The 24,317-nt window shown below is 36.3% G+C and overlaps 2 protein-coding genes across 3 annotated transcripts in view; both read left to right on the forward strand.

Moving 5' to 3' along the window:
- The first annotated feature begins 471 nt into the window (after window positions 1-471).
- On the forward strand, window positions 472-14,562 carry LOC106963498 (uncharacterized). Its single transcript, XM_015058429.1, has 15 exons — window positions 472-817; window positions 1,129-1,218; window positions 3,113-3,187; window positions 3,985-4,127; window positions 4,215-4,315; window positions 4,484-4,625; window positions 8,383-8,575; window positions 9,383-9,466; window positions 9,701-9,769; window positions 9,920-9,976; window positions 10,091-10,159; window positions 10,585-10,638; window positions 13,308-13,441; window positions 13,515-13,615; window positions 13,739-14,562. The coding sequence occupies exons 1-15, from the start codon at window positions 700-702 to the stop codon at window positions 13,875-13,877; spliced, it is 1,569 nt and encodes a 522-aa protein (XP_014913915.1). The 5' UTR covers window positions 472-699; the 3' UTR covers window positions 13,878-14,562.
- Window positions 14,563-17,152: 2,590 nt separating this feature from the next.
- The window catches only part of LOC106963500 (CD209 antigen-like), a 13,063-nt gene continuing 5,898 nt past the window's right edge, over window positions 17,153-24,317 (forward strand). The window contains exons 1-17 of one of the 2 annotated variants that reach the window (XM_015058434.1): window positions 17,153-17,398; window positions 17,861-17,956; window positions 18,430-18,492; window positions 19,259-19,327; window positions 19,830-19,886; window positions 19,980-20,042; window positions 20,220-20,288; window positions 20,499-20,555; window positions 20,956-21,018; window positions 21,155-21,223; window positions 21,410-21,466; window positions 21,898-21,960; window positions 22,117-22,185; window positions 22,323-22,379; window positions 22,576-22,644; window positions 23,295-23,351; window positions 23,429-23,497. In XM_015058434.1, coding sequence (XP_014913920.1) covers window positions 17,278-17,398; window positions 17,861-17,956; window positions 18,430-18,492; window positions 19,259-19,327; window positions 19,830-19,886; window positions 19,980-20,042; window positions 20,220-20,288; window positions 20,499-20,555; window positions 20,956-21,018; window positions 21,155-21,223; window positions 21,410-21,466; window positions 21,898-21,960; window positions 22,117-22,185; window positions 22,323-22,379; window positions 22,576-22,644; window positions 23,295-23,351; window positions 23,429-23,497 — 1,168 coding nt within the window. In that variant the 5' untranslated portion in view covers window positions 17,153-17,277. The remainder of the gene's footprint in view (window positions 17,399-17,860; window positions 17,957-18,429; window positions 18,493-19,258; window positions 19,328-19,829; window positions 19,887-19,979; window positions 20,043-20,219; window positions 20,289-20,498; window positions 20,556-20,955; window positions 21,019-21,154; window positions 21,224-21,409; window positions 21,467-21,897; window positions 21,961-22,116; window positions 22,186-22,322; window positions 22,380-22,575; window positions 22,645-23,294; window positions 23,352-23,428; window positions 23,498-24,317) is intronic. The other variant, XM_015058435.1, reaches the window with a different exon arrangement.

Below are 24,317 nucleotides of genomic sequence, written 5' to 3' on the forward strand. Positions count from 1 at the left end.
GTTTCACAAACATGTTGCATGTTTTCGTCAAGCAGGAAGCAAAAAACAAATCTATAAGCTGTTTTAGGAAATAAAAAAATAATCTGAGGAGTTTTTTTTTTGTTTTTGTTCTTTTTGAAAACTCCCTTCTTGAAGAGATTGCTTCATGAAAGTTTTGTTTTGAATTATGGAAGATGAGAGTGATGAAGGAAGTGAGGAAATCCTGAGGCTGTGATGTTGCTGTTCTTCTCTTTTCTTTCTACTATTATAATGTTGCAGTTTATCTTATTCCATGATTTTTTTTCTTTGCTTTTTTTATGAAGAATAACAGCTTCAAACTCAACGTTGTCCCTATGGTCTCACTGATTTAGTTGTTTTGTCGATTAGATTAGAGAATAAACCAACCGTTCTTTGTCAGATGTGACTGTAATGTTCTGCTGTAGGTGGCTGACATGAACACCGCAAAAACAAAGACGATCATCATGGCACATGTATTTCTGTATGGCAAATCAGTGGCTTATATGAAGTAATGTTTTTTGATGGGGTTTTCTGACCTGTTACTCATGAGGGGAGAAATGAGTTAAGGTGCCCGAAAGAGGAAGAAAAAGCAAGTCCTGCTTTGTTGCAAAACGAACAAAAGAAGAAGTGCGTTGCTTTCTAGTGTCATGCAAGAAAAGCAGTTTGCTGCCCGTCGTCACACGGCGGTGCTCTGAAGGCAAGATGGCAGGAGCTGTCCGCAGAGAGCCAGCAGAGTTCAGCATGGACTACGTGAATCTGCCTGAGCCTTCGGTTACAACGGCTGCTGGAGGAGGAGACAAGGGGAACCATCCTGCACCAGGTAAGAAAAAAAAAAATTACGTAGTTATTTTTTACTTTTCAGATTTTATTTTAAATACGCTTTTTTTTTTTCATTGTTTATCAATTACGGTGATATTAAGAATAGCCCCCACGCACAATTTATCTTAGGAATCTTTCCTCACTGGTCTTATTAAATGACTGGATGAAACTTTTGTTTGCTTTTGACTTTCATTGGTGTGTCAGGCTTAGCGTAGCAACACACACACACACACACACACACACACACACACACAAACATTTGTCATAAGATGCAACAGAACAATGTTGTTGTCTCCCTATTTCTACATCCAGGGACAAAGTTACTCAGGCTGGTTGGAGTTAGCTTTGGACTCCTTTGCATCCTACAAGTTGCTGTCAACGTCTGTCTCCGCCTGACACTGTGTGAGTTTTACACCTTTTTTTTTTTCAGTGTGACAGCAAAGCTTTGTGCTTTGTAAGCAGCAAGTTGCATCTGCATTAAGAAAACAAAAACTAGAGAAGTGTAAAAACATGTTTCCAAAATCACATCAATTGCTGATTAAAGACTAATAAAAATAAAAAATAAAAAGGCAGTGCTTCATTACAGATTTGTTTTTTCAGGTCCCATTTGGCAGAGAGACTATAAACCAAATGTAGTAATATTCTCAGATTGTAATGTGAGGAGCAGCTGCTGTAAATTATGCTCAGGTTGAGAGAGGAATCATGGACATTTTGTCCATTTGCTGTTTCATGCTTTCTCATTTTTGGCCATTTCCTGCCTCTTTTCTGTTGCAACTAAACAGCCGTCTGGCGGTGGATGTTTTGTACTGAGTCGGTGTGCAATCGTCTCCGTGACGATTTGTTCCCAACTTTAACAACTAAAGATTTAAATAACTTTCTAATATCCTCTCATGGTTCCCTGTACAGAAATGTTGTTACGGATTAATTTGTCTTTTAAGGTAGATTTTGTTTAATCAGAGGTCATAACGGGTCATATTTTGTGGGAACAAATAGACCTAAGGGGTGAATGGAGCAAAAATACATGTAATTTGGGTGTAATACAAAGTCTCCAGAAATTAATAAACTAAAATATTTTATATGATGTTTAAGGACTTTCAGGAAATATTTATCTATGCATTTCAGATATTAAAAAAATGCACATAAAAAACAAGAGAAAATAAACTGATATCATATGCAACAATTAACTACACTGATACTGTAGATCCTTAATGAGTGAAGCTTGCATTGTAATTGTAATTCTTCACATTACCTACGACATAATTCTCATCCAGAATCTTTAATGATCCTCAGAAATGGTGCGCGTTTACTAAATAACTGAAACATGTTGAGCAAAAAAAACAAAAGAAAAAGGAAATGAAAAGAAAATTGACGTAACCACAAGTTAGTAATGAGACAGAGAAAGAGGTCAAAAGACTGTCATCATCATCATCTGACAAAACTAAACACCTCAAGGAGTATTTGAATCAACTGTTCATCTTTTTTCAATTTCAAAACAATAAAAATCAGCACAAAAAAAAAATAAAAAATAAGGTAAATCAGCAAACAGTACCAGTTATGCATACGGTCTTTATAACATTTAGCTCAGGCTCCTCCAGGTACAAAAATGCTTGTTTTGTGGTTCAGAACGGAAGAAAGTTATGATAGTAACAGTTTCTCAGCGAAGGTTTGCTGTCGCCATGGAGTCGAGGAATTCGCACTGTTACTATAGCAACCACCACTTGGCATCCGTTATGTCATAGATAATCTTTGGAGCTAAGCCATGATTCGTGGCTTTTAAAGCCATCAAACTTTGCAGAAGTACATTTCACAATTTTCCTCCTGTGAAGTCATCTGTGTCATCCCACAAGGATTTGAATTCATTTGAAATCACTTTTTTAAAATTATTTATTTTTGTTAAAGAATGTAAAATGCAGGTGTTATTGTAACTGAAAAAAATCCTGAAATGTGTCTTTTAAAGCCTTAGAGCGTCAAACTGATGCAGACTTTGGTGTTAAACATGGATCAGCATCGTTCACGTCGTCGTGCCTGGCGAAGGGAGCATTAACACATTTCCATCCGTTTCAGAATAAGAATCATGAACTGTTGTGAAATTTGTGAAAAGTCAGAGGAACTGCGTAGACTGAGAGAGTGGAACAAAAGGATGGGGGCTTTCCACTTGGCTGATGCTTCACTGTTTTGTCCTTATAATGAACTACAGACTCCCACATAACATGAGCTCACTTGTCTTTTTCTAATCACATGACAGCACGACGAAGGCCTTGTTTTCACAATGATGATTCATTTTCTTCTCTTTCAGTCAAATCCAACGGCCAGATATCACCAACAGGACACGCTTGCATAAATGAAACTGACAAGCAGAGTCAGCTGATCGGTAAGTGTGGTGGTGATGATGATGATGATGATGTTGATGTTGATGATGTTGATGATGAAACTCATTACGGGGAAAACATATACAGATTTCAACCATGGTAGCTCAAACAGCATGGGAAATAAATATTGAGGATAAATCTTCATAGTATTTTCTATTTATATCTCATAATCATGAGTACAATTAATTTAAATTGTGCTAAATAATCTTTTATCAATACAATGCAGATAAAAAAAACACATTAAGCCTCTGAAAGAACTTCATAATTACTCAGAACTTTGACTCAATGAAACTCTAAGACAGAACTTAGAGTTCTGTCTTAGAGTTCTGTCTAAGATAGAACTTAGACTGTGACAGATGAAATGTTTAAATGACTGGGTATGCATAAGACTGACATGACACTGTCATAAACGTGATACAACACCTGTTAGGAACGTGAAGGTGTCTTCATGAATGTTTATGACTGTTGTCAGGAAGTGTGACTCGGTAAATAATGACACTTTTAATGCAAAATTGACCATTTTAATGAACTTTTAATACAAGTTTGAGTGCAACTTTGCATTAAAAGTGTCATTAAATGACACTTCACGACAACAGTCATGAATGTTCATAAAGACTCCTTCATCTTCGTTAAGTGTCATGTCAGTCTTATTCACACCCCGTCAAGTAAAGTGTTGCCATTTGTTACACCGCATTCGCTCCTTTTTTTGATTAAAACCTCTAAACTCTTTCTAAAACAAATTCTGATGCAAACAAATTGTAAGTGGAAAGAGTCTGAAGAGTTTTTCTCCCCTCTACAGAGCGGTACATCCAGCGGGGATGGGTGCGTTTCCATTCCAGTCTGTATTACATTTCTTTCGCCAGGAACACGTGGGAGCAGAGCAGACAGTTCTGTCTGCAGCGAGGCGCTGATCTGGTGATTATAAACACCAAAGCAGAACAGGTAAATGTGTCTTCATTCGAAATAAAATAATTAGGTAATTATTTAAGTAAAGATGTTCATTTCTGATGGTTGCATTTTCTGTGTAAGGACTTCACAAGACAGTTCAACAGATTCACGTGGCTCGGACTTCATAATGACACCAAGACGGGGAAGTGGACATGGGTGGATGGGACTCTGCTGACCGATAGGTGTTTTTTTTGTTTCTACAATTTTTCTGTTTGGTGAAGCATAAAAAATTGTAGAAATTGACAATTAAAACTCAATAATTAATATGAATAAAAATAGGATGCGCACTAACATGTCAGTTTGTACTTTTTACTAAAACGTATTTTCTTGCCTGTTTTGTCTTCCTTTAGTTTCAAATTCTGGGGGCCTGGAGAACCAAACAGTTACGAAGGCAAAAACGAAAACTGTGCGGAGATACGGTTCTTTGAGCTGGAAGACAGCTGGAACAACATACCGTGTGAAGACCAAAACTTCTGGATCTGTGAGAAAGAGGTGGCTCCATAAATTAAACCAAATCGAGTCGAGGGAAGTTCAAACGGACCTGAAGTTGTAACTTTGTAGCCAGGAAATGGAAAGCCGGAGTCACGGTTTTAATCATTTGGGAAAAAGAGCCTGTTGGGTTTGGGATTGAAAGCAGGATGTCGTTTGATTTATGCAAAACATTGTTTTGAAAGTGAAGGCGATCGCGTGATAGCAGTGATTTTATTTCTGTTAAATGCTGTGAATATTGATGAAGTAAGCAACCATGATGGATAAGACGACTGTAACATCAAGTGAAGCTTTCGCTTTTAGTGAAATCCTGCTAGTTTGTTCACCAACAGGTTATTGTTGAACAAACCAACAATAACTTGCTATCGGAAAATATAAACAGCTTTTATTTCGAAAGCTGCGTCATGGTTACTCCATCTCAACCTTACATATCCCACTGAAAAGATTCACAAATCAACACTATATGTCTACTTTTTCCTCTCACATCTGTTGTTCAGCAGCGAAATATGACAGTTACTATAATTACTAATTATTCTATTATTCTAATTACATTTTTTTATATTAACGCAATATTTGTGCTTTAGGGGTTGCCACTGCATTATATATATATATATATATATATATATATATATATTAAAACCTCTAAACTCTTTCTAAACATTCATTATCTTTTGTTATTCTTGCAACAAAAGAATGAAAGCCAATCTAAATTCTACAGTTAATTAACACATCACTATAAAGTAAACATGGTTTTGGGCTTCATTCTTTTATTCTTAGAAAGAAAAAGTGTTGTCACAGCCAACAAAAACATGATTTGTTTGTATGTTAAGACAAACACACAGAAACTCTCTGTAGAAAATCAGATTTGAAGCTCCAGACACTGGATTTCTATGCACATCTTTTTTTAAGGGCTCTTTCAGCTCTGACGGTAATTTCCGTCCGAGTTGTTTAGTTTCATAGTTTTGATTATTTGTTCTGTTTGTCTTAGCCAGTCATTTTTGATCAAATCAGCCTTGTTTCGGTTTTGCTTTAGTTCAGTCTAGTTATTTTAGTTAGATTATGTCTATTATTTATTCTTTGATCTGTATTTCACTTCTGTTTTCTGTTTACCTATAATTTTTACTCTTCTTTGCTCCCTTGTACCATCTCTCGCCTCCCAAGGTGGCAGTTGCCCGGGGTGACCATAGAGGAAGAGGAGCGTAACCACCAGATGAAAAACTGTAGCTCATCTGTCAGCTACTTAAATTTACTTCTGTTTTTATGCATGTGACTTTAATGAGGAGTTAGCGCCCCCTGCTTGCTGCTTAGCATAAGGAGACTACTTGGTGTGGAAATACACTGGCCTACACAGAAACCAGCAAGAATAGTAGACAGTGTGAGGTTACTGGTTAACCAGTTTTGCGCTGTTTTAGGCTGCAGCAGGAAGCCGAAGTATTCTGTGAAAGCAAACAAACGTACAGGAAGAATGTGTATGCTGCGAATAGAAATGTGACGATGTAGCTTCAACACTGCCAGCTAAACCTAAATGCTCTACTTATGGCATTAACTTCGCAAAATGTCACCAGTTCCCTCATCAATATGTGTATATAAAGCAATAAAGAACTACAAAAGCAATAAATGTTTGATACAAGAAACAAACTTTCCAGACTTCATCTATTTATTTTTTTTTTACAAATTTTATTTCTCTTTTTCCACGACGTACTATGTTTGCTGACAGAAGAACAATAAAATAAATGTTTGACTAAACAAGCAAAATTACCGTTCCAGTGTAAAGATATTGAAAAAGTTCACAAGACACGATCGTATATGAGATAAAAACAAGTCAATCATGGACTATTTTGAATATAAACAAGAATAAAATGTTCTGAAGACTATATTGTAGTTCTTAGCTTCGCCACTAGGTGGCGCGACCGTTTTGCTAGTCATATTTTGTTCAAAATGCTGTTAAAGAATCAGTGCAGATCAGCAGAAGTTGTGTTCGTAGGTAGTTTTGTGGTTTTATGAGAGTGTGCGTCCATAAGTCTGGTAAGTTATAGTCTATGTATGTTTAAGTAGGATAATATGTGTATTTATTACCCTGGACATTTTCTGTTTGCTCAATTTTTTTTAGAACAAGCGGTAGCTAAGCTACGTTTTACTCTAAAATTGTTAATCTTATGTTTACTTGCTCTCTTTTACTTTATTTTTACTTTATTAGCAGCTGAAAGATAAGACTGGAGTAATGATCGACAGATTTAAAGGAGAAATGTCTCATCAAACCCCAAGATACCGCAACGGAATGATGGGACCCCAGCTGAGAAGGGGAACCCAACAAATTCCCCAAGGTAGGTTCCCTGATGTCTTACACCGGGAAATCCAAAGACTGGACTCTCTTCTAGAAATGGAGAGAGCCAGAAGGTTTGAAGACGACGAGAGACTGGCCCACCTGGAAGCAGAGCTGAAAGAGACGAAATTCCAGTTGAGAAGGCAGATATCTCTGAAAGAGATGTTCATCAACCAGGGCAAAGAGACAAAGAGGGAACTTGAGAGAGTTAAGAAGTTCAGCGAGCAAAGCAGGACCTCCAGCAAATTGATAAACTGAGAGCTGAGAAGGATCGTCTCATTTAAGAAATGTCAAAAGAGTTCCAGACGCTGCAGGAGAAAGTCAGTGGGTTGGCAAGACATTTAAAATGTAGCCAATCTCTGCAGCAAAATGTGTAACAAATTCAGCTGCAGATCACTCTGGAGAAAAACGCTCGTCTGGAGAAGTCAAAAGAGGACATGGTGCTTCTCAACGCCTCGAGAGCTATGAATGCTGCGATCCAAGAAAACATGAGTAAAGAAATCAAACTCCTGGCAAAAGAACGAAAAGGGTCCACAAGTCGAGCTGGAGAGGATTAGAGGTTTATTTAAAGAGTTAAGCTGCAGGTATGAAACCGATGTTGCTGCAGCGAACGAGCAGAAAAATACCAGCAGTGGATGAGTTGTGAGAAAAATGTTCATTTGGAAAGAGCAAATGAGGATCTGCAGCTTGCCAACCCTCTGAGAAGCAAAGAACATCGCAGGAGATCTCAGTGTTGCAAGAGACGGAGGAAGATCCAGAGAGCCAGCTTGACCAGGTTCAAGTGTTACGCCAAGAGGTTTTTTCTGAGTGGGATCACTCAGAAGAAAGCTCGTTGGGTTGTTCCACGGATTTGAAATCCACGGAAGAGATGGAGCTTGAAGGAGAAACCATCCCAGAGAGATCGGACAATCCAGACGCTGAATCCATGCAGGACGGAAAGAAGAAAAAATAGAAGCTTTCATTTTGGAAAAAGCTACGAAGGGCTTTGCGTTTGAAGAAACCAAAAGAAGAAGCAAAAAAGATTTTGCTAATATTTTTTTCCATGATGCAACTACAAAACTTCAAATTATGTTATTCCAAAGTGATTCAAAGCAGCATTATTTTAAAATGTTTTATATAAACAGAATTAAAAAACTTGGGTTCAAGTTCACAACTGAAAAAGAAGCAGGAATGATTAAATTAGAGTTTCGGTAAATGAAGCTGACCTCGCTCAGTTGCCAATAAATCAAAACAAGAAGTCTGCTTTCTTCCAGTAAACCTACCAATTCTCCGTGACCTCTGATGCCTCATTGACATGAACTTTTCAAACGAGGCAAAATATTTGCTGAATTCTTCAAATATCCTTCTTCCATTTTTTTCTTTTTGCATAGCCAATAATTTGGAGAATGAGGAAGACGATTTCAATAAAAGGAGAAATAATTCAATATCATTTCATTTAAACACCGACCATTTGAAGAAGTAATTCCTGTAAGAAATAAATTGAGGCTGTTCAGTTTATCCAAGATGGCTCTGCATGAAGATCAACATGAAATGTCTGCTATATATGATAACATCAACAATCCTGTTTCCAGCAACGATATTCCAAAGAGCCTCTCAGGTGAAGACAGCAACGCCTCTTCTGCCACGTCCGGTAAGAGAAAAACCTGCTTCAGCAATAATTTTGATGCCAGTTTTGGAACATGGTACATTTACAGCTCAGAAATGCTCAAATAGTCTGTAGGAACATCTGAAAAATAAATTCATAACAAGGTTTAGCTAGACTGCTGCCTTTTCTGTCTGTTTTTAATATTCTTGAGCTGCTGTATAAATACATGTTTACTTGCTTCACAGCAGTGCATGAAGCTTAAAGTCAATCTTTCTCTTTTCTTGTATTGGCTGACGTCAATCAGCTTCTTGTGAAGCAAAATGGAGAGTCTATTTGGGCAGAAGAGGTAGAGAACCATTCAGGAACCTTTTAGTTGATTCAGAGAAAAGTGGGGCAGTGTTTGCTAAGCAGATTATATATGATATGTTTTTCCAATGAAAAAAAAAAGACTAAAACGGTTTGGTGATGTAATGCAAACTCTGGGTCACGTCAAACCAGCTGCTGAAAATCTTTGTATCAGATATTTTGTTTGAAATATGTTTTTAACCCGTATCTCATCTGATTATTATCTTCTACTTCAGTGAAGCAACAACGACATAAATCAATAAAAGACTTGAACAATGATTAATGTAGCAAAATTTAAACTTGCCTGTTTTGTATCTCAGTAACTATAATTTTAAATAATCAGCAGGTTCTCATTTATGAGTAGATTGTACATTTTATCTTTCATATTTCCTTAGAAGAACATCTTTTGCTTTGTTGTATTTATGTATTTTCTAAGAGTTTTTTATATATATATTTGAGGTTTATGTCTCTGAGGTGATTTATTTCACTCCACATGTTTTTACACAGGAGTTCAACTGTACAAAATTGGCACAGTTGCCTTTGGACTTCTAGCTCTTCTTCTGCTCGGTCTTGTCATTTTCCTTGCTTGCTGTAAGTAACCTTGACAAGTCATGGTGTGATTTTCATACTAACACATGCCCAAACATTTTACATTTCAATACATACGTTACAATTCGGCTCAGAGATCCAGGTGGGATCTGTTTTGTTTCGTGTCTTGTCGTACAATTCAGAGCTGTTGTGTCCTGTTTTCATTGAACTCATGTTTCTGCTTGAGAACTGATGAGTGATGTATTTTTAGTGAAGATGATCAAAATGCTGTTTCAGATATGGAAGTGAGAAGTAGAAACTTTACAGAAGAGAGAAGTGAGCTCAAGAAGACACTGAATGACTTAGGTTGGTACAAAAAGAAAACTATGAGTAAAATTACTTGAATGATAATAAACCAAGAAGTGTAAGTGTCATCTTAAATTATCTAAATAGATTTTATAAGGTGCAGACAAAAAAAAATATTTGTCCACTTTAACTTTGTCTTTAAAATCATAGTTTCAAAGCAGAATTCCTTGACTGAAGAGAGAGACAATTTGACGAGGAAAAACTCTGGTAAGCATCACGATTGAACTCTTTCCAAAGTCCAGACTAAAGTAAAGATAGAAAAAGGAAAAATATATAACTATGTATTTTTTTCTAATGAACATTTCTCATTGCTTCTTTCAGATACTGAGGCCAGATTAACAGCAATCTCGCTGGAAAGAGATGAGCAGAGGAAGAGCCTCAACATTACAGGTGGAAATGCATGGCAGAAAATATGTGTATACATATTCACTAATTCTAAAATAATCATAGCTTTGTTAGAAAGTTATGCCACATCTGTAACATGTAGGCATCAAAATATTGGGATTTTAACGTTTATTCTTTTCCAAATCAGTCAGATTGTCTGGGGGAGGAAATGACCTCACAGACTTTAATATTTCCATTTTGGGGTTAGAAATAAATTACATCTGTGTTGTAAGGTATTTTATTATTATCAAATTGTCTGTCTGTATTTATTTACTCTTTATTTTTTTGCTATCAGCAAAAATGTGTTTTTATTTTTTAAGGTTAAGTAGAAAGCACTGCACTGATGTCATCAGCTTGTACTGCAGCAGAATCAAAATGTCGGCATTAACTCAACATTTGAACATTGAATAAAGACCTCTTCTTTTTGATAGATTCCCAGCTTCGCTCAGTGACTGAAGAGAGAGACAGGTTGAAGGGGAAAATTGGTGAGCAGTACTTTGCAAACAAATATAATATATATAAATTAATACAAATACAAAATATGGAGGATGTGGAGATTTTATTCCCTGGCTGCACATCCTTCCTATTGTTCTACATATGGAGGACCAAAACCGACATAATAAGAAATAAAATAATAAATATATAAATAAAAGAATAAATGTATAAATAAAAGAATAAATATATAAATAAAGAAATAAATAAAAACATAAATATATATTTTGATAAGAAATAAAAGCATAAATATATATTTAGTTTTTCCTTTTCCTTACTCAAGTTTCCGTCAAGTAATGTATATATTTTCTTTTTCATTTCCCTTAATCATGCGTTTTTGTCAAGAAAAATAGATATTTTGCTTTGTCTTTTTTTGGTTCTCCCTTTTCTGCTTGCTGTATTTCCGCTCGCTGTATTTCTGCTTGGTCTTTTTCCGTTTGCTGTATTTCTGCTCCATCAATATGTTAATGAGGAGAGCTGTCCAGCTCCTCTACTATTGGCCAATAGAGCTTTGGAACCAACGTCACTGCGTGAGACGTTGTTGGGCGTTCAGCTTGCTTGGTGCCATTTTTACAGGCCACAGGCTGAAACAAACTTTATCCCGGTGGTTTTAATGTGTTGTTACCAACTGCAGTGACGTTAGTTGTGAGTTGGATATTCCAATGTCCGCCAAGAAAGCAGCGTTTAGCTCAAGGTTGATCCGATTTATGAACACTAATTTCGGCCAGCTGTTCTCTAGCTCCCTCATCAGCGCTCGGAGGTTCACTTAGGGCTGTCAACAAATTTCCGAACTGAACACTCCTGTCAAACAAACCAACTGATACAAAAAAGTGGTAATTCATGCATTTACATGAAACAGACTACGAAAGTACATGTATATATGTATGAATATTTTGATAAGCGGGTCAGGAAAGGACGCGCTGGTTTTAGCCACTGGGCGGCATTCAGTTTCTCACTTACTGCCAAGATCAACTCAAAACCTTCCACGATCCACCGGTCGATCGCAACTGGTTACACACTGATTTCTAGTCAATGTGGCACACAATATGAAAACTATTGAAGAAAACATTAGATTATTTAACATTAAAATGATTTAAAATATTGAATATGACTTGACAGGAGTGTTCAGCTCGGAAATTTGTCGGAAAAGGAAAAACTAAATATATATTTATGCTTTTATTTGTTCCTTTATATATTTATTCTTTTATTTTTGCATTTATTATTTTGTTTCTTATTATGTCAGTTTTGGTCCTCCAAAAATATATTTATGCTTTTATTTCTTATCAAAATATATATTTATTCTTTTATTTATACATTTATTATTTTATTTATATATTTATTTATTTTATTTCTTATTATGTCGGTTTTGGTCCTCCATATATTCTCTATGCTTGACTGATAAACAAGCCTCTTGTCGCTAGGTGGCAGCAGTGTTCAAGTTAAGCAACAGGGTACCGGTTCAAGCCATTAGAAGAAGTAGCCGACAGAGACACTTTTAGTAACCGAGATGAGAGAGAACGATATGGCGCGGATGTTTTGAAACGTATCTACAGAGAATGAGATGTTTGTGACAATGAAAAGAAAAAATGCAGCAAAGGTTAGGAACGGAAGTAGTTTTAAGGCCAGACTAAGAATTTTTTTAAGTTCAAGAATTAAGTCACAATATTAGAGAAATGAAGTCATATTATGAGAACAATAATTTTATGCAATCCTGATCTTCTGATCACCAGTCGTTGCCCTTTCGCATCACCGGATCTCCTCCAGCCTTCATCGCCAGCATGCGAACCGAATACCCCATCAGTGTTGATTAAATGTTATTGATTGAGTTAATAAAATGATCTTGGAAATTGTTTTGAGCCTCAAATATGAAAATGAGCTGCAATATTTTTTAAAATCTTTTTTGGTAATCAGGTCAGAGAATGCTGGTGCCAGCGGTTTTTGCAGATAAATGATTAAATATCATATTCTCAATAATATTTAAATTCAAGGGTGAGGAGGGGGGCATGAAAACAAAATATGATCCTTAGCCATAAGGATCATATTTTGAGGATTATTTTCTGTAAATAATCCTCTTGCTAAAACCAAGAGGATTATTTACAGAAAAGATTTGATGAGCTTAATTAAAACCAATGACATGAGTTTTCCAACTCAGAGCAAGGAAACATCTGAACCTGGCCTTAGGTAAGTTATCAAAGTCATGTAAATGACATTAATCAGATAAAAACATCACCAACTACAAGAAATAAAAGTCGAACAAATTTTTCAAACATTTAAATGAAGCTGGTAGTTCAGAGCTTTGGATATTTTGTAAACTCATAAACTTGCTAATCCCAATCTGAACTTTCATATTTCCATAGTTACACTTACTTGAGCAACTTTTTGAAAACAAAGTAATGTGAGTTTTACTCCGCTGTACATTCTACTTTTAGTTTAGTAACACTGAATAAAACCTCACTGTCTACGCAACTGTAGTTACTCCAGTGAATGAAGAACAATGTGTCTGTGTCATTGCATCATTTTGGTATGTAGCCATATAGTCAGTATATATAGTCAGTCAGTACATGAATGTTTGACTTTTTTTTTTTCTATTTGGTGTTTTTTTTTTTTGCCACAAGTTGAAATCTTTAATAGCAAGTTAAATTTCTAATTTTTCCCAAAAAAGTTCAACTAGGATGGAGGATTTTCAGAGGCAGTGCGTACTACATTTCTTCTACAGAAAAGACTTGGCAGGAAAGCAGAACCTACTGTCAGTCTGTAGGTGCGGACCTGATGATTATCAACAGCAAAGAAGAACAGGTGTGTGGGCAAATGTTCAGCATCAGATTCAACTTCTTGTTGTCTCACGTTAGTTTCGATTTTTGTTTCTTAGGACTTTGCGAACAGTTTCCAGACGTACATGTGGATCGGCCTAACTGACTCAGAGACGGAGGGAAGATGGAAATGGGTGGATGGGAGTCCACTGACCACAAGGTTAATTTATTTGCACTTTAAACATTTTTTTTAACCTCTGCTTTTTTTTTATCAAAATGTGAAAAATTTTGTCACAACATTCACACAAAAATTTTAATCTTGATCCTTTCTGATTTTTTTTAGCTACTGGAGAGATGGTGAGCCGAATGGCAAGACAGTAGAAAACTGTGGTGATATAAAGACTTTCACTGCAGAGAGAAGCTGGAATGATGAAAACTGTTCTCACTCACTTAAATGGATTTGTGAAATGAAGCTTTCCTAATAGTAGTGCTTGCTGTCGCTCTTATTGTGACAAAAGGTTAGCTTTCGGTTACGCGGCTGCAGCATGTTTTAGATTCCCTCATTGTGTTAAACTAATTCTCATTACATTATGTTTTTTTAATCAATGTCCTTCTTTTCAAAGTGCTGATATTTATTTCTTCCTGCTCAGGTCAGTTTTATACTAAAAACAGATTTGGTCAGAAAGGTTTTAACAATATTAAAATAAGCCAAAAAATACGGAAAAAAATACAGGACAATTCAGTAATTACGAGTATGTTTCCCCAAAAGAATAAAAAGTGTAAGAAGTGTGAAGAATCATTCATTCTCTTTTTTTTTTTTTGCTCTGAACTCGACCAACAAAAGTTACAATAGCAGTTGTATCCCATCATTTGAAAAACTCTCACCAATTTATGTCAATTTACGTTTTGAAAGTTCAGTCAAAGGAGAAAGAAAACGTGTATTGAAAAGTGTTTTTAAGTTTTACCGTCATAACACTAAGTAGAAGGTTTCTCTGAACCAACTCAAGCTACAATCCTGATTTCAGAATTATAGCTTGAGCAGAACTAATGTAATTAGCTGCAACAAATGAGTAATGTTTTTAAGTTGGTTCGAAGAAACATTTTTTCCAGTGCAGGATGTCCTTGAGTTAAGCAATTAAAAGCTAAATAAAGTACAGTGCTTTTAAATATTTTATGGATATTACATTACATTTCCAGAGATTTGTGTGTTTATGAATGTATTCACTGATCTTATTCTACTGTACCTTATGAACATCGGTTTGCTTGTCAGTTTTTGTTTGTGTAGCACATTTCAGCAACAATTAAGAAACAAGCAGTAAACATTACATTTTGACATAAGTCACCCTTAAAACGACCAGGCAAATACATCAAATATGTTGATCAAGTTTAACTTACTATTAATCAAATAGGTGGGGCTTTAGTCTTGATTTAAAGGACCTCAGTGTTTCAGCTGTTTTTCAGTTTTCTGGAACTCTGTTCCAGATATGTGTTGCACAAAAGCTGAATGCTTCTTCTCCATCTTTGGTTCTGGTTCTGGGGATGCAGAGCAGAACCAGAGACTTGAGTGGTTAGGATGGCAGATGAAGACAAGACTGACTCAAATAAAACACCAGATTCTCCAAACAAATCAGCAGGAACGGCTGATCAGGGCGTCTCGTTGACATCTGGACCTGCTCTGACTGGCATGACCCTTAGTCACCAGCCTCAAACGCCTCTCTCCTCCGGAAGTCCATAACAAGTCAGTCACTACAAACCAAGCAGTAACCTAAAGGACAGCTGGCCTACAGGATAATAATATTTAATCCATCTTACCTGTATTTATCAAATGGAAGACTGGTGTGTGTTTGTTTTTGTATTTTTTCTACTGGATAAGATAAAAAAAATCCTCTAGTTTATGATCCATCAAAACAATAATAGAGCATTCAGTCATTAAAATTGCCATTGTGATTACATTATGCCATGAGGATCTAAAATGGCTTTAGAGCATGTCGGTAGGTTTTATTTAAAACAGTTTTTTCTTTTTTTACATATTTGTTAAAACTTGATATGCCATGGCAGTGTAACATGAGACAGATGATGCGTGGGGGGGAAAAATCAAGCTCCTTTACCACCTTCTATAAATCAGAACAATAAACTGCTCCGTCATAAACAACCAATCAGAGCCAGGAGGAGGGGCTTAGCGCTGTCAATCACTCTCTTGCTCACAACATCCTCGTTTCTCTCTCCTACGCTACATCTCCTTCCCGACAGCTAGCTGTCCATGAACACTAAGGCTAGATAGCATGGCTTCTGACAGTGGATAAAGAACGGCAAATTGTTTCTCTGCCGTTAGCACATTTAGCAACAAGTGTTCAAGTTTGATTGACAGGCTAAGACCCTCCTCCTGGCTCTGATTGGTTGGTTTTGACTGGAAGCAGTACATTTCGGCAGTAGTAGCTCCGGGAGGAGGTGGAGGAACTCAGTTTTTTCACAGGTTACCTATTAAATATTACACTGTCAGGACAAGGTGACAGTTTTTAACAAATATGCAAAAAAATATACACTTTGTAAACATTGCACACTGTAGCTTTAAGTCAAAACTTAGAGCAGCTCATCAATTCAACTGTGCAGTAATTAAAGCTTGTCCAATACATATTGATTCCACATTTCACATATGTCAACAATTCTGATAAGCTAGTCACCATCAGCTCTGAGTCTGTAAAGATGACAAGGTTACTCTGCTGCAAGCTGGGTTTATTACCAAACAACCTGCTTCCCCATTTAGAGTAAATTCTTTGGTATTTGTTTTCTGTATTAAAAAGAAACCTCATAATTAACAGTAACTGTGCAACTCCAGTGAATGTATTTCAACAGTTTCGAATGACTCAACCAGTTTGCAGTTAAAAGAGGAAGAGCGAGTGATTCTGCTGCGTCTTGCAAAGCCGACTCGTCTGAGTTTTTGATTAGTCGTGTCTGCGGTTCTTACGTTTTATCTAAGTACATCCCATCAGACAATATGACATTGGCTAAATGATGTCAAAAACATGCCATGTGCTGATCTAGTGTAACTCAGGAATTGGTATGAAGTCAATTCTTTTCAACGACAAAATAAAGAGACTGAACAAAAACGGCATCAGTGGGAGCGTTCCACTGACGGAAAACAAGAACAGAAAACATTAACTCACATTTGGCAGAAAAGAATGAATTCTGTTCTCCTCTTGAACGTCCTGAAGGAGAACATCATCATCATCAAGCACACCTGAGTTATGACTCAAAACACGCAACTAAATCAAACTCTGGATGGAAAGAAATTCAAGGTACCGTAGTGGTCTAATCAAAGTCTGGATATAAATCCAATTGAGAAGCTTTGAGCTGACCAAAAACCCTGCAATGTTGCCACATTAAAGCAACTCTGCAAAACGGGGGCGGATGAAATTCCTTGACAAGAATACAGAAGTTTTATTGCAGGGTAACTCAAATGCTCAACTGAGGATATTGAAACCAAGGCTGGCATGAGCAGTTATTAGGTTTAGAGCCAAATATACAATTAAACTGGGGTAAAGTTGGGTCGTGGGTCTTTAAATTAAACAAAAACTGCAGTCTGAGAGACCAATACAGTCTGTCTTAGCTTAAAATGACTTACTACTACGCCTATGTGTGGTTTTCAGTTGACACACAGACCATACACATATTGCAAATCCAGCAAAAATTTGCAAGATCCTGATTTTTTTTTTTTTTGCAAAGCTGTGATGGTGGGAGAGTGGCACTTCCAAAGAATGAGGAAGAAATTTTCACACAAAGATTGTTTCAGGATCTCTGCTTGTCGTAGACGCATTCAGGACCGAACAGGGGTCTTTGGCAGAGACTTATAGATTGAGGCCTTGCTATTTGACAAAAACAGAGATGGTTTTCCACAAAGAGCAGTATGGATGTTCTGTGGCATACGAGAAATTCAGCGATACTCTTTATGCCAGCAACGACGGACCGGAGAGTTGCTCAGATAATCACAGCAAAGCCTCTTCGGGTAAGAGAGAACAAAATGTTTGCTCAAAGATAATTTGCGAGGTCGGTTTAAAACATGACGGCATATTTACGGCTGCTCTTACTTTAAATTGAACAATAATGTGAAACTAAAGAAGCATATCTTTAAAACATATATTTTGTCTGTTTTTAAATAGATTGAAAAAATATAAAAGTCTGGCTGACCCAGTGAAAATATCTGTCAGTTTTCACTTGTTGTGCACAAAACCTGCGTCACAAATAAACCTAATTGTAAAAAATCTTAAGTCTGATCTTTTGAGTGGTAATTTTCAAAAGCCTCGAGTTCATCTATTAAAACTTTTGCAATTTTATCCTAAATGAATACCTGTTTTGCTTTTTGTTCTTTGTTTTTGTGCTGAGACTTGTTGGTGAAATCCTTCGTAGTCGACGAATTTGCAATGTTTACCTCTGATGTTTACTTCTTGGCGATTTAAACCATCCACAGGTGTTTTCACAGAATTTCAGCGGTACAAGTTGGCTGCAGCCACTTTTGGACTTTTGTGTCTGCTGCAGCTAAGTCTCATCATTTCTCTTTCTCTTTGTAAGTAAACCTTGATGATTTACATCCTGATTTTGAAATTCTGTTTTAGGATGTCGTGTGCTGGCAAATTGCAGAAGTGTTTTGTTTTTTTGCCTCGTTCAAAACACAGTTGATGTCAATACAAAACATTTGTTTGTATTTCATTCATTAAAGAACATTTATTGAATCCTGAAGAACATCTACGATGTATTTCAGCCTGAGCCATGAAGTCTCATCTCTATGCCACGTTTGTCTCACTTAGTTCTGTCACATGGAAGTGGCTCTTGTGACATTTACATTTGCGAAACAGGCTATTACAACAAGAGTTACACAATAGTCTTAATATGTAAAAGGTTTTTCACTCTGTAGTGTTTAGTGGCTTTTGAAATCTCCCAAAGTTTTCTGCAAAGATTCATTTTCAGACATTAAATGATATCAAATGCATGCATTCTGGTGGTGTGGAAAACATAATACTACTTTTCTTTGCCGAGCAGCAGCTTCCAGAAATATGAGTCTGCTGGAGAAGGAGAAAAATGAACTGAAGACACTCAACTCTGGTGAGCATGATGAACGAATGATGCTGACAGTGAACGTCTGAATGCAGGGGTCCAGGCAATATGAAGTAGAGACGTACCATGTCAGATTTTTGGTCAATATCCGATAAAACTCGTTTGGCCGATAATCGATACCGATATTTCCTATACTGTGAGATTAAAATACTGCAATATCTTTATCAATTCAGCCTGCTACCAAATGCTGGAAAGGAGGCTGAAATGATGAAAAATGATGAAACACTTTCAACTTGCATTATGTCTGATGTCAAACTTATTCTTGGCATTTATTCATCTGCTCTCTCTAAGATGATGACGACACTCAAAATGGGCAAATTTGTAAATCTTCACTAAACTAAACTCAACCTGTTCACAAACAACAAGTGAAAAGCACGTCAGTTTCTTATGATGTGCTGCAGGCATCATTGTCACATCAAAACAACGCCTTTTATATTTTTGAATTATTTAGACTAAATGGCCGATGTTTGATATTAATTATCGGCTAATACTGATACAATGCCGATAATATTGTGCATCCCTTATATGAAGTTTTCTCTGAGTTGCCTGTTTGCTGCTTTTAAAGTGAATTTATGTTTTTGGGTGGACCACAGTAAATCTTTGTCCAGAGGTTTTAGTTTGTTTGAGTTTGTCAATCACATAGAGAATATTGACAAATATTCTTTACAAAAGGAAAAAAAATGTCTGGTTGGTATGAAAAACAAAAAATATACAGTTATTGGTATAATTGGAGCTGTTGTTCTTTTTGTCGTAGGCCTCGATGCCAGTAATAAAAAACTGACAGCAGAAAAAGAGCAGCTGAAGAGGAACCTAGATGACGTTGGTAAGCATGATTATGAAACTACACAAAGCATAATATCCCAACTACATTAAACATTAATAATAAATTACATTATTACAGTATATTTAGATATACATATAAAGAGAAAACAGGGCCATATTTAATTATACAGCTAAAGTTGTCCTAACAAAGGGGTCAATTACAGAAATCCAACTGACGTAAAAATACCAAAATGTCTCGTATCTAGAGCGAACACGAACGTTGAAGAAGTTAACTCACTTAATTAACTCATTCTGGCTGCATAAAAATAACAAATCTTGATGTAGAAAACATAAAATATAAAAAGAAAATGTTGACTTTTTGTAATAGTCTTGGAGTAAAGCTTGTGAAAGTTCCATATCTGAAGTTGTAGACTTTCTCAAAGGTGAAAAAGTAAAGATTTCATTATGCGCTTCATAATGTTCTACATAAAATATGAGATGTTATTCACAACAGTTAGAGAAAAATAAAACAATTTACCAAAAACGTGTCATTGCTTTTATAGATTCACAACGTATTTCTCTGACTAAGGAGAGAGACGGACTAAAGAAGACCAACCTTGGTAAGTATGATTACTGGGCAAAACTGTGTGATAGCAAACAATGTATTATATTTAATATTGAAGTCCGGTAGATTGTTGAAAATTGTCATTTAGGTTTCCAGTCCAATCTGAGAGATCTGACTGCAGAGACGGAAAGGCTGGGCAGAACCATCAGCGGTAAGCTTGTCAGTGCTGATCAAATACATATTAAACCTACACAAAGAGGAAACATTTCAGAAAACGTTGTTCACTATTATGGCAGAAAACCAAGAGACTGGTTTGTGAATGCAAAATAAAATATCAATTGTCACTATTGTTATTACTGTGATAATGGAAAATTTGTTATTTTTCCAGAGACTCAGGCCAGTAACAAACATGTGACTGAACAGAGGGATGAGCTGAGGAAAGAACTTAAAAACATCAGTAAGTAATTAAAACACAGAAAACGTCCTGATCTTCAACAGGAGTATTATTTTATTCACATGCATTGCAGGTTTTAACAAGAGTAAACACACTGTACAGCTCAAGAAATAATGTTTTATCTGAATGTGTAGGATTGTGAAACGTTTTTGCAATGATTTGTCGATGTGCTGCAATCACTGGCAGTGGTGTGACTAACTTTTCTCCTCACAGCTTTAGAGTTCAGCTTCCTGACTGAGGAGAGAGACGAGTTGAAGGATATTAATTTCCGTAAGTGTGCTGATGAAATACTGCATTGATTGTGTGCTGATTAAGACACATGGGATCCAGGCTGCGTCACAGTCTCTAGTCCCTTCATGGCAGTTTGAATGCGGCTGGATTGGGTAAATTCATTAGACCTTGTTTCATTTGGAAAACAGTCAGTAATATTTTTCAAAGATGAAACATGTTGGATGCTACACTTTAACTTTGTAGCAGAAAGTGATCAACAAAGCAATTCCCAAAATAATCAGTTTTCGTCGATGCTTACTGCTTTTTATTTATTAAAACCAGTTTGTTTCAAAACAGTTAACCTCAAACTCTAGCTTATCGTTAAATGTTTCTGTAAGTTTCATAGTGTGACATGATAAAATGAGGCTAAAATCGGTAAACTTGTTAAACTTCAATGCAGGTATCGAGACAGCTCTGAAAATCCTGATCGACATGGGAGAAAACCTGACCAGAACCATCAATGGTAAGTTGTTCCTTTTTTTTAATCACAAATAATAAAAACTGAAAATAAAAACATTTACTAGGAGTCACATTCGCAATCCTGTTTCTAGTTTATCAATACCAAATGTTCAAAATAATTACAACGGTTTTATTTTCAGACACTGAAGTCATCAATAAAAATTTGACTGCAGAGAGAGACAAGCTGACGAAAGATCTCAACAACCTTGGTAGGTAATTATAAGAAAACAAAATGAGAAGCAATCAAACAAGTGGTAACATGGTATTTTAACACCATCAGCCTTGCATATAAATGAAGAAACTCAACTGATGTGACGTCTTTGTACACATGTTGTGTGTGTTTGTGTGTCACGCAATGGCAGTAATGTGATGCAATTGTTTCTATCAAATAACAGCTTCACATCTTAGTTCCCTGACTAATGAGAGAAACGAGTTGAAGAAGTTAAACTCTGGTAAGTTCCTCGACATATTGTTGACTGTAATTAAGAGTCATTTATCGTATCATGAAATATTTATTAAGCAAAGACACAATGACGTCTAAAAAGTCTGATAGGAACAGCAAGAAATATGAATTATCAGTCCATTCGATGACGCTTTTATATGCAGCGGAAAGAGGAACAATGTTTCACTGTTTGAGCTAAAACATTAATTCATTAATCCTCAATTTATGACAAACTATATGATATCAGGTGGGATTCTGTTTTCTTTTAGTTTTTCTGCATTTATTGATTTTTTTCCAAATTAAGAGTTCAAGATGAAAAAAAAAATTCACAAGAAATGATTTCATGTTTTTATGTTTATTAAACCATGTTGATGAAGCATTTAGCTTGAAGGCAGTGTGGTGTAGCGAATTGTTTTTGATATTGTGGATGCGTCTCTGCAGGCTTGGAAGCCAGTCTGAAAAATCTGACTGAAGAGAGTCAGAAACTGATCCAAACCATTCAAAGTAAGTATGATATTCATCACACTCACTATGATTCAGAGAGGAAAACACAAGTTTCTATTACCAGTCAGAGAACAACTTGCTGTAATAAAGCACTAGTTTGTGCGATGAATAATTTCTTCCACGTATCAAGCTCCAGTTCTCTATATTCTCTGTCAGATATTCAGTCCGATCACAAAAACGTGACAGGAGAGAGAGACGACCTGATGAGGGAGCTGAATGTGTTTAGTAAGTATTGGAGGACTTTTTAATTAGTGTCTATTTTCAGTCAAGAAATAAAACTGTAAAATCACAAAAACTGATCTAACGTCATTTCAGAAATGTCATTTCTTTTTTTTTAATTATCTTTCCTCTTGAAATTACAGCTTCACAGCTTGCCTCCATGACTAAGGAGAGAAATGATCTAAAGAAGATTAACTCTGGTAAGTGTAATCAATAAAATATAAGTTTTTATGTGTAATTATATTACTTTCCTTCTCCATCAAGAAAATATATGCATGCTCCTTCTTTTGCTCCTGAAGGATTTTCTTCTTGTAGCAAAATTTCCTTATAACTAAAATTATGTTGTTCTAGTGACACCTGCCTGCTTTTGTTAAGACGACCATAACTGTGTTTCAGATATTGAAGCCCATAGTAACACGTTGAGAGAAGACAAGGATGAACTCAACAGGACGTTGAATGATTTGGGTTGGTATAAAAATAAAGTTCCAACTATCAGAAGTCTTTTTGATGGTCAGAAAGCAAGTAATGTAAAGCGTGTTGTTCACTTATATTCATCACTGGTACAAACCACAAAATCTTTTCAATATTTTTATGTAGTTTCTAATGCAAATATCTCAGTACACTTGAAGGAAGACTAACTTCCAAACAACTTTTCACAAAGATTTTGGAACTGGTTTTAAGTTCATATCTTCTTAATAATGATAAACAAAAACACTAATTCCACTGGCAGATTTTTATATTTATGGCCTGGAAAAATGTCTTGAATCAACAAGAAGAGATTCAGGTTCTGTCCTTCTAACCTTAGGACATTTGTCCAAAAGTGAGTCGCCCGTATCTTTCAGGTTTTTTTACCCTGTGTGACTAAAACATGATAAACTCAATCTGGTCCGCCCAGCTCTTGTTTTCCAAATGTGTTAAGTTCAACTCAGCCTGAGAAACGAAAAGTTCAAACACATCAAGAAAAAAAAAAAAAAACCTGAAAATGCACCAGATCGTCACTGTGGGTGACGTATAAAGTCAAAGGTCTTTTAAAATGCATCTGCATTTGAAATGTCCATGAAAACAATGGTAATAACTCACTTTAACACCTGATAACCTTTTCTTGTAAACTACAGCCTCCAAACACAATTCCCTGACTGCAGAAAGAGACCTTTTGAGGCAAACAAAGTCGCGTGAGTATCAGAACCAATCTCTTCATTTTAGGTGATTATTATATATATTGTAATGTAATGAATACATTGTGTTTCAGTTATTGAGGCCACGTCCAGAACAATCAGTCAGGAAAGAGATGAGCTGAAGGCAAAGATCAACACTATAAGTGGGTATAAAGCTGATTTCATCACAGCATGTACAATTTGCACAGGAATTAAGAAACACAAATATAACGAGTTACAGATCCTGTTTCAACAATAATCTGCTTGCATACTTGCACTGAAACTTTACATATAGCTTCTTTGTCAAGTCGTCAATTTTTAGCTTTTTTAGAGCCAAAAAGCGAACTCTGATCCGCCTACAAACCTAGGTCTCGTTTCGGGTGAAGTGAACTGTGGCGCGGTTTGGATGCATATGTTGATGCCAAGTGTACCGCTCCAAAAGCAGGAAGCAAACTATAGCGCAGGGCATTCTGGGTAAATGAGACCAAAAGAGAAGCAAGCGCATGTCTAGCGCTAGCGGGAGAAATGGCTTGTGGTGTTTTAACCTGACACTACTCCATTTTAGTTTACATTTTTTGAAGAAGGAAGCTGGGGTCACGTCATCTTCTGAGATTTTTTTGCGTTGTTTCCTTCAGTGGCTCTTGGTGCAGCGCCACCACAGGCGAGGAGGGGAACAGGTTTTTCAATTGCTTTGCTTAGATTGACACGGTGCAGTGTGAAAGAGAACCGCAGCAGCTGAAAATGTGACAAATGTTGCAATTTTGACCCCCAATCCAACCGCATCTACCGGACTGATAAGGTGTGAAAACAGATTATACCTTGACATATTTAATCTTTTGGATTACGAAGAATTGAGACGTTTAATTTGATGTTTGTAATGAATTAATCATTGTGTATGAAAATCGTGTGAAACTCGGAGCTCCCCAGTGCAATGCTCACACCACCACAAATGTTTTGCAAAGCTGATATTGCAGTGTTGTGGTA

Source organism: Poecilia latipinna, unplaced genomic scaffold (assembly GCF_001443285.1).
Source record: "Poecilia latipinna isolate Pla-1442-1.1 unplaced genomic scaffold, P_latipinna-1.0 Scaffold1541, whole genome shotgun sequence".
Classification (NCBI taxonomy): domain Eukaryota; kingdom Metazoa; phylum Chordata; class Actinopteri; order Cyprinodontiformes; family Poeciliidae; genus Poecilia; species Poecilia latipinna.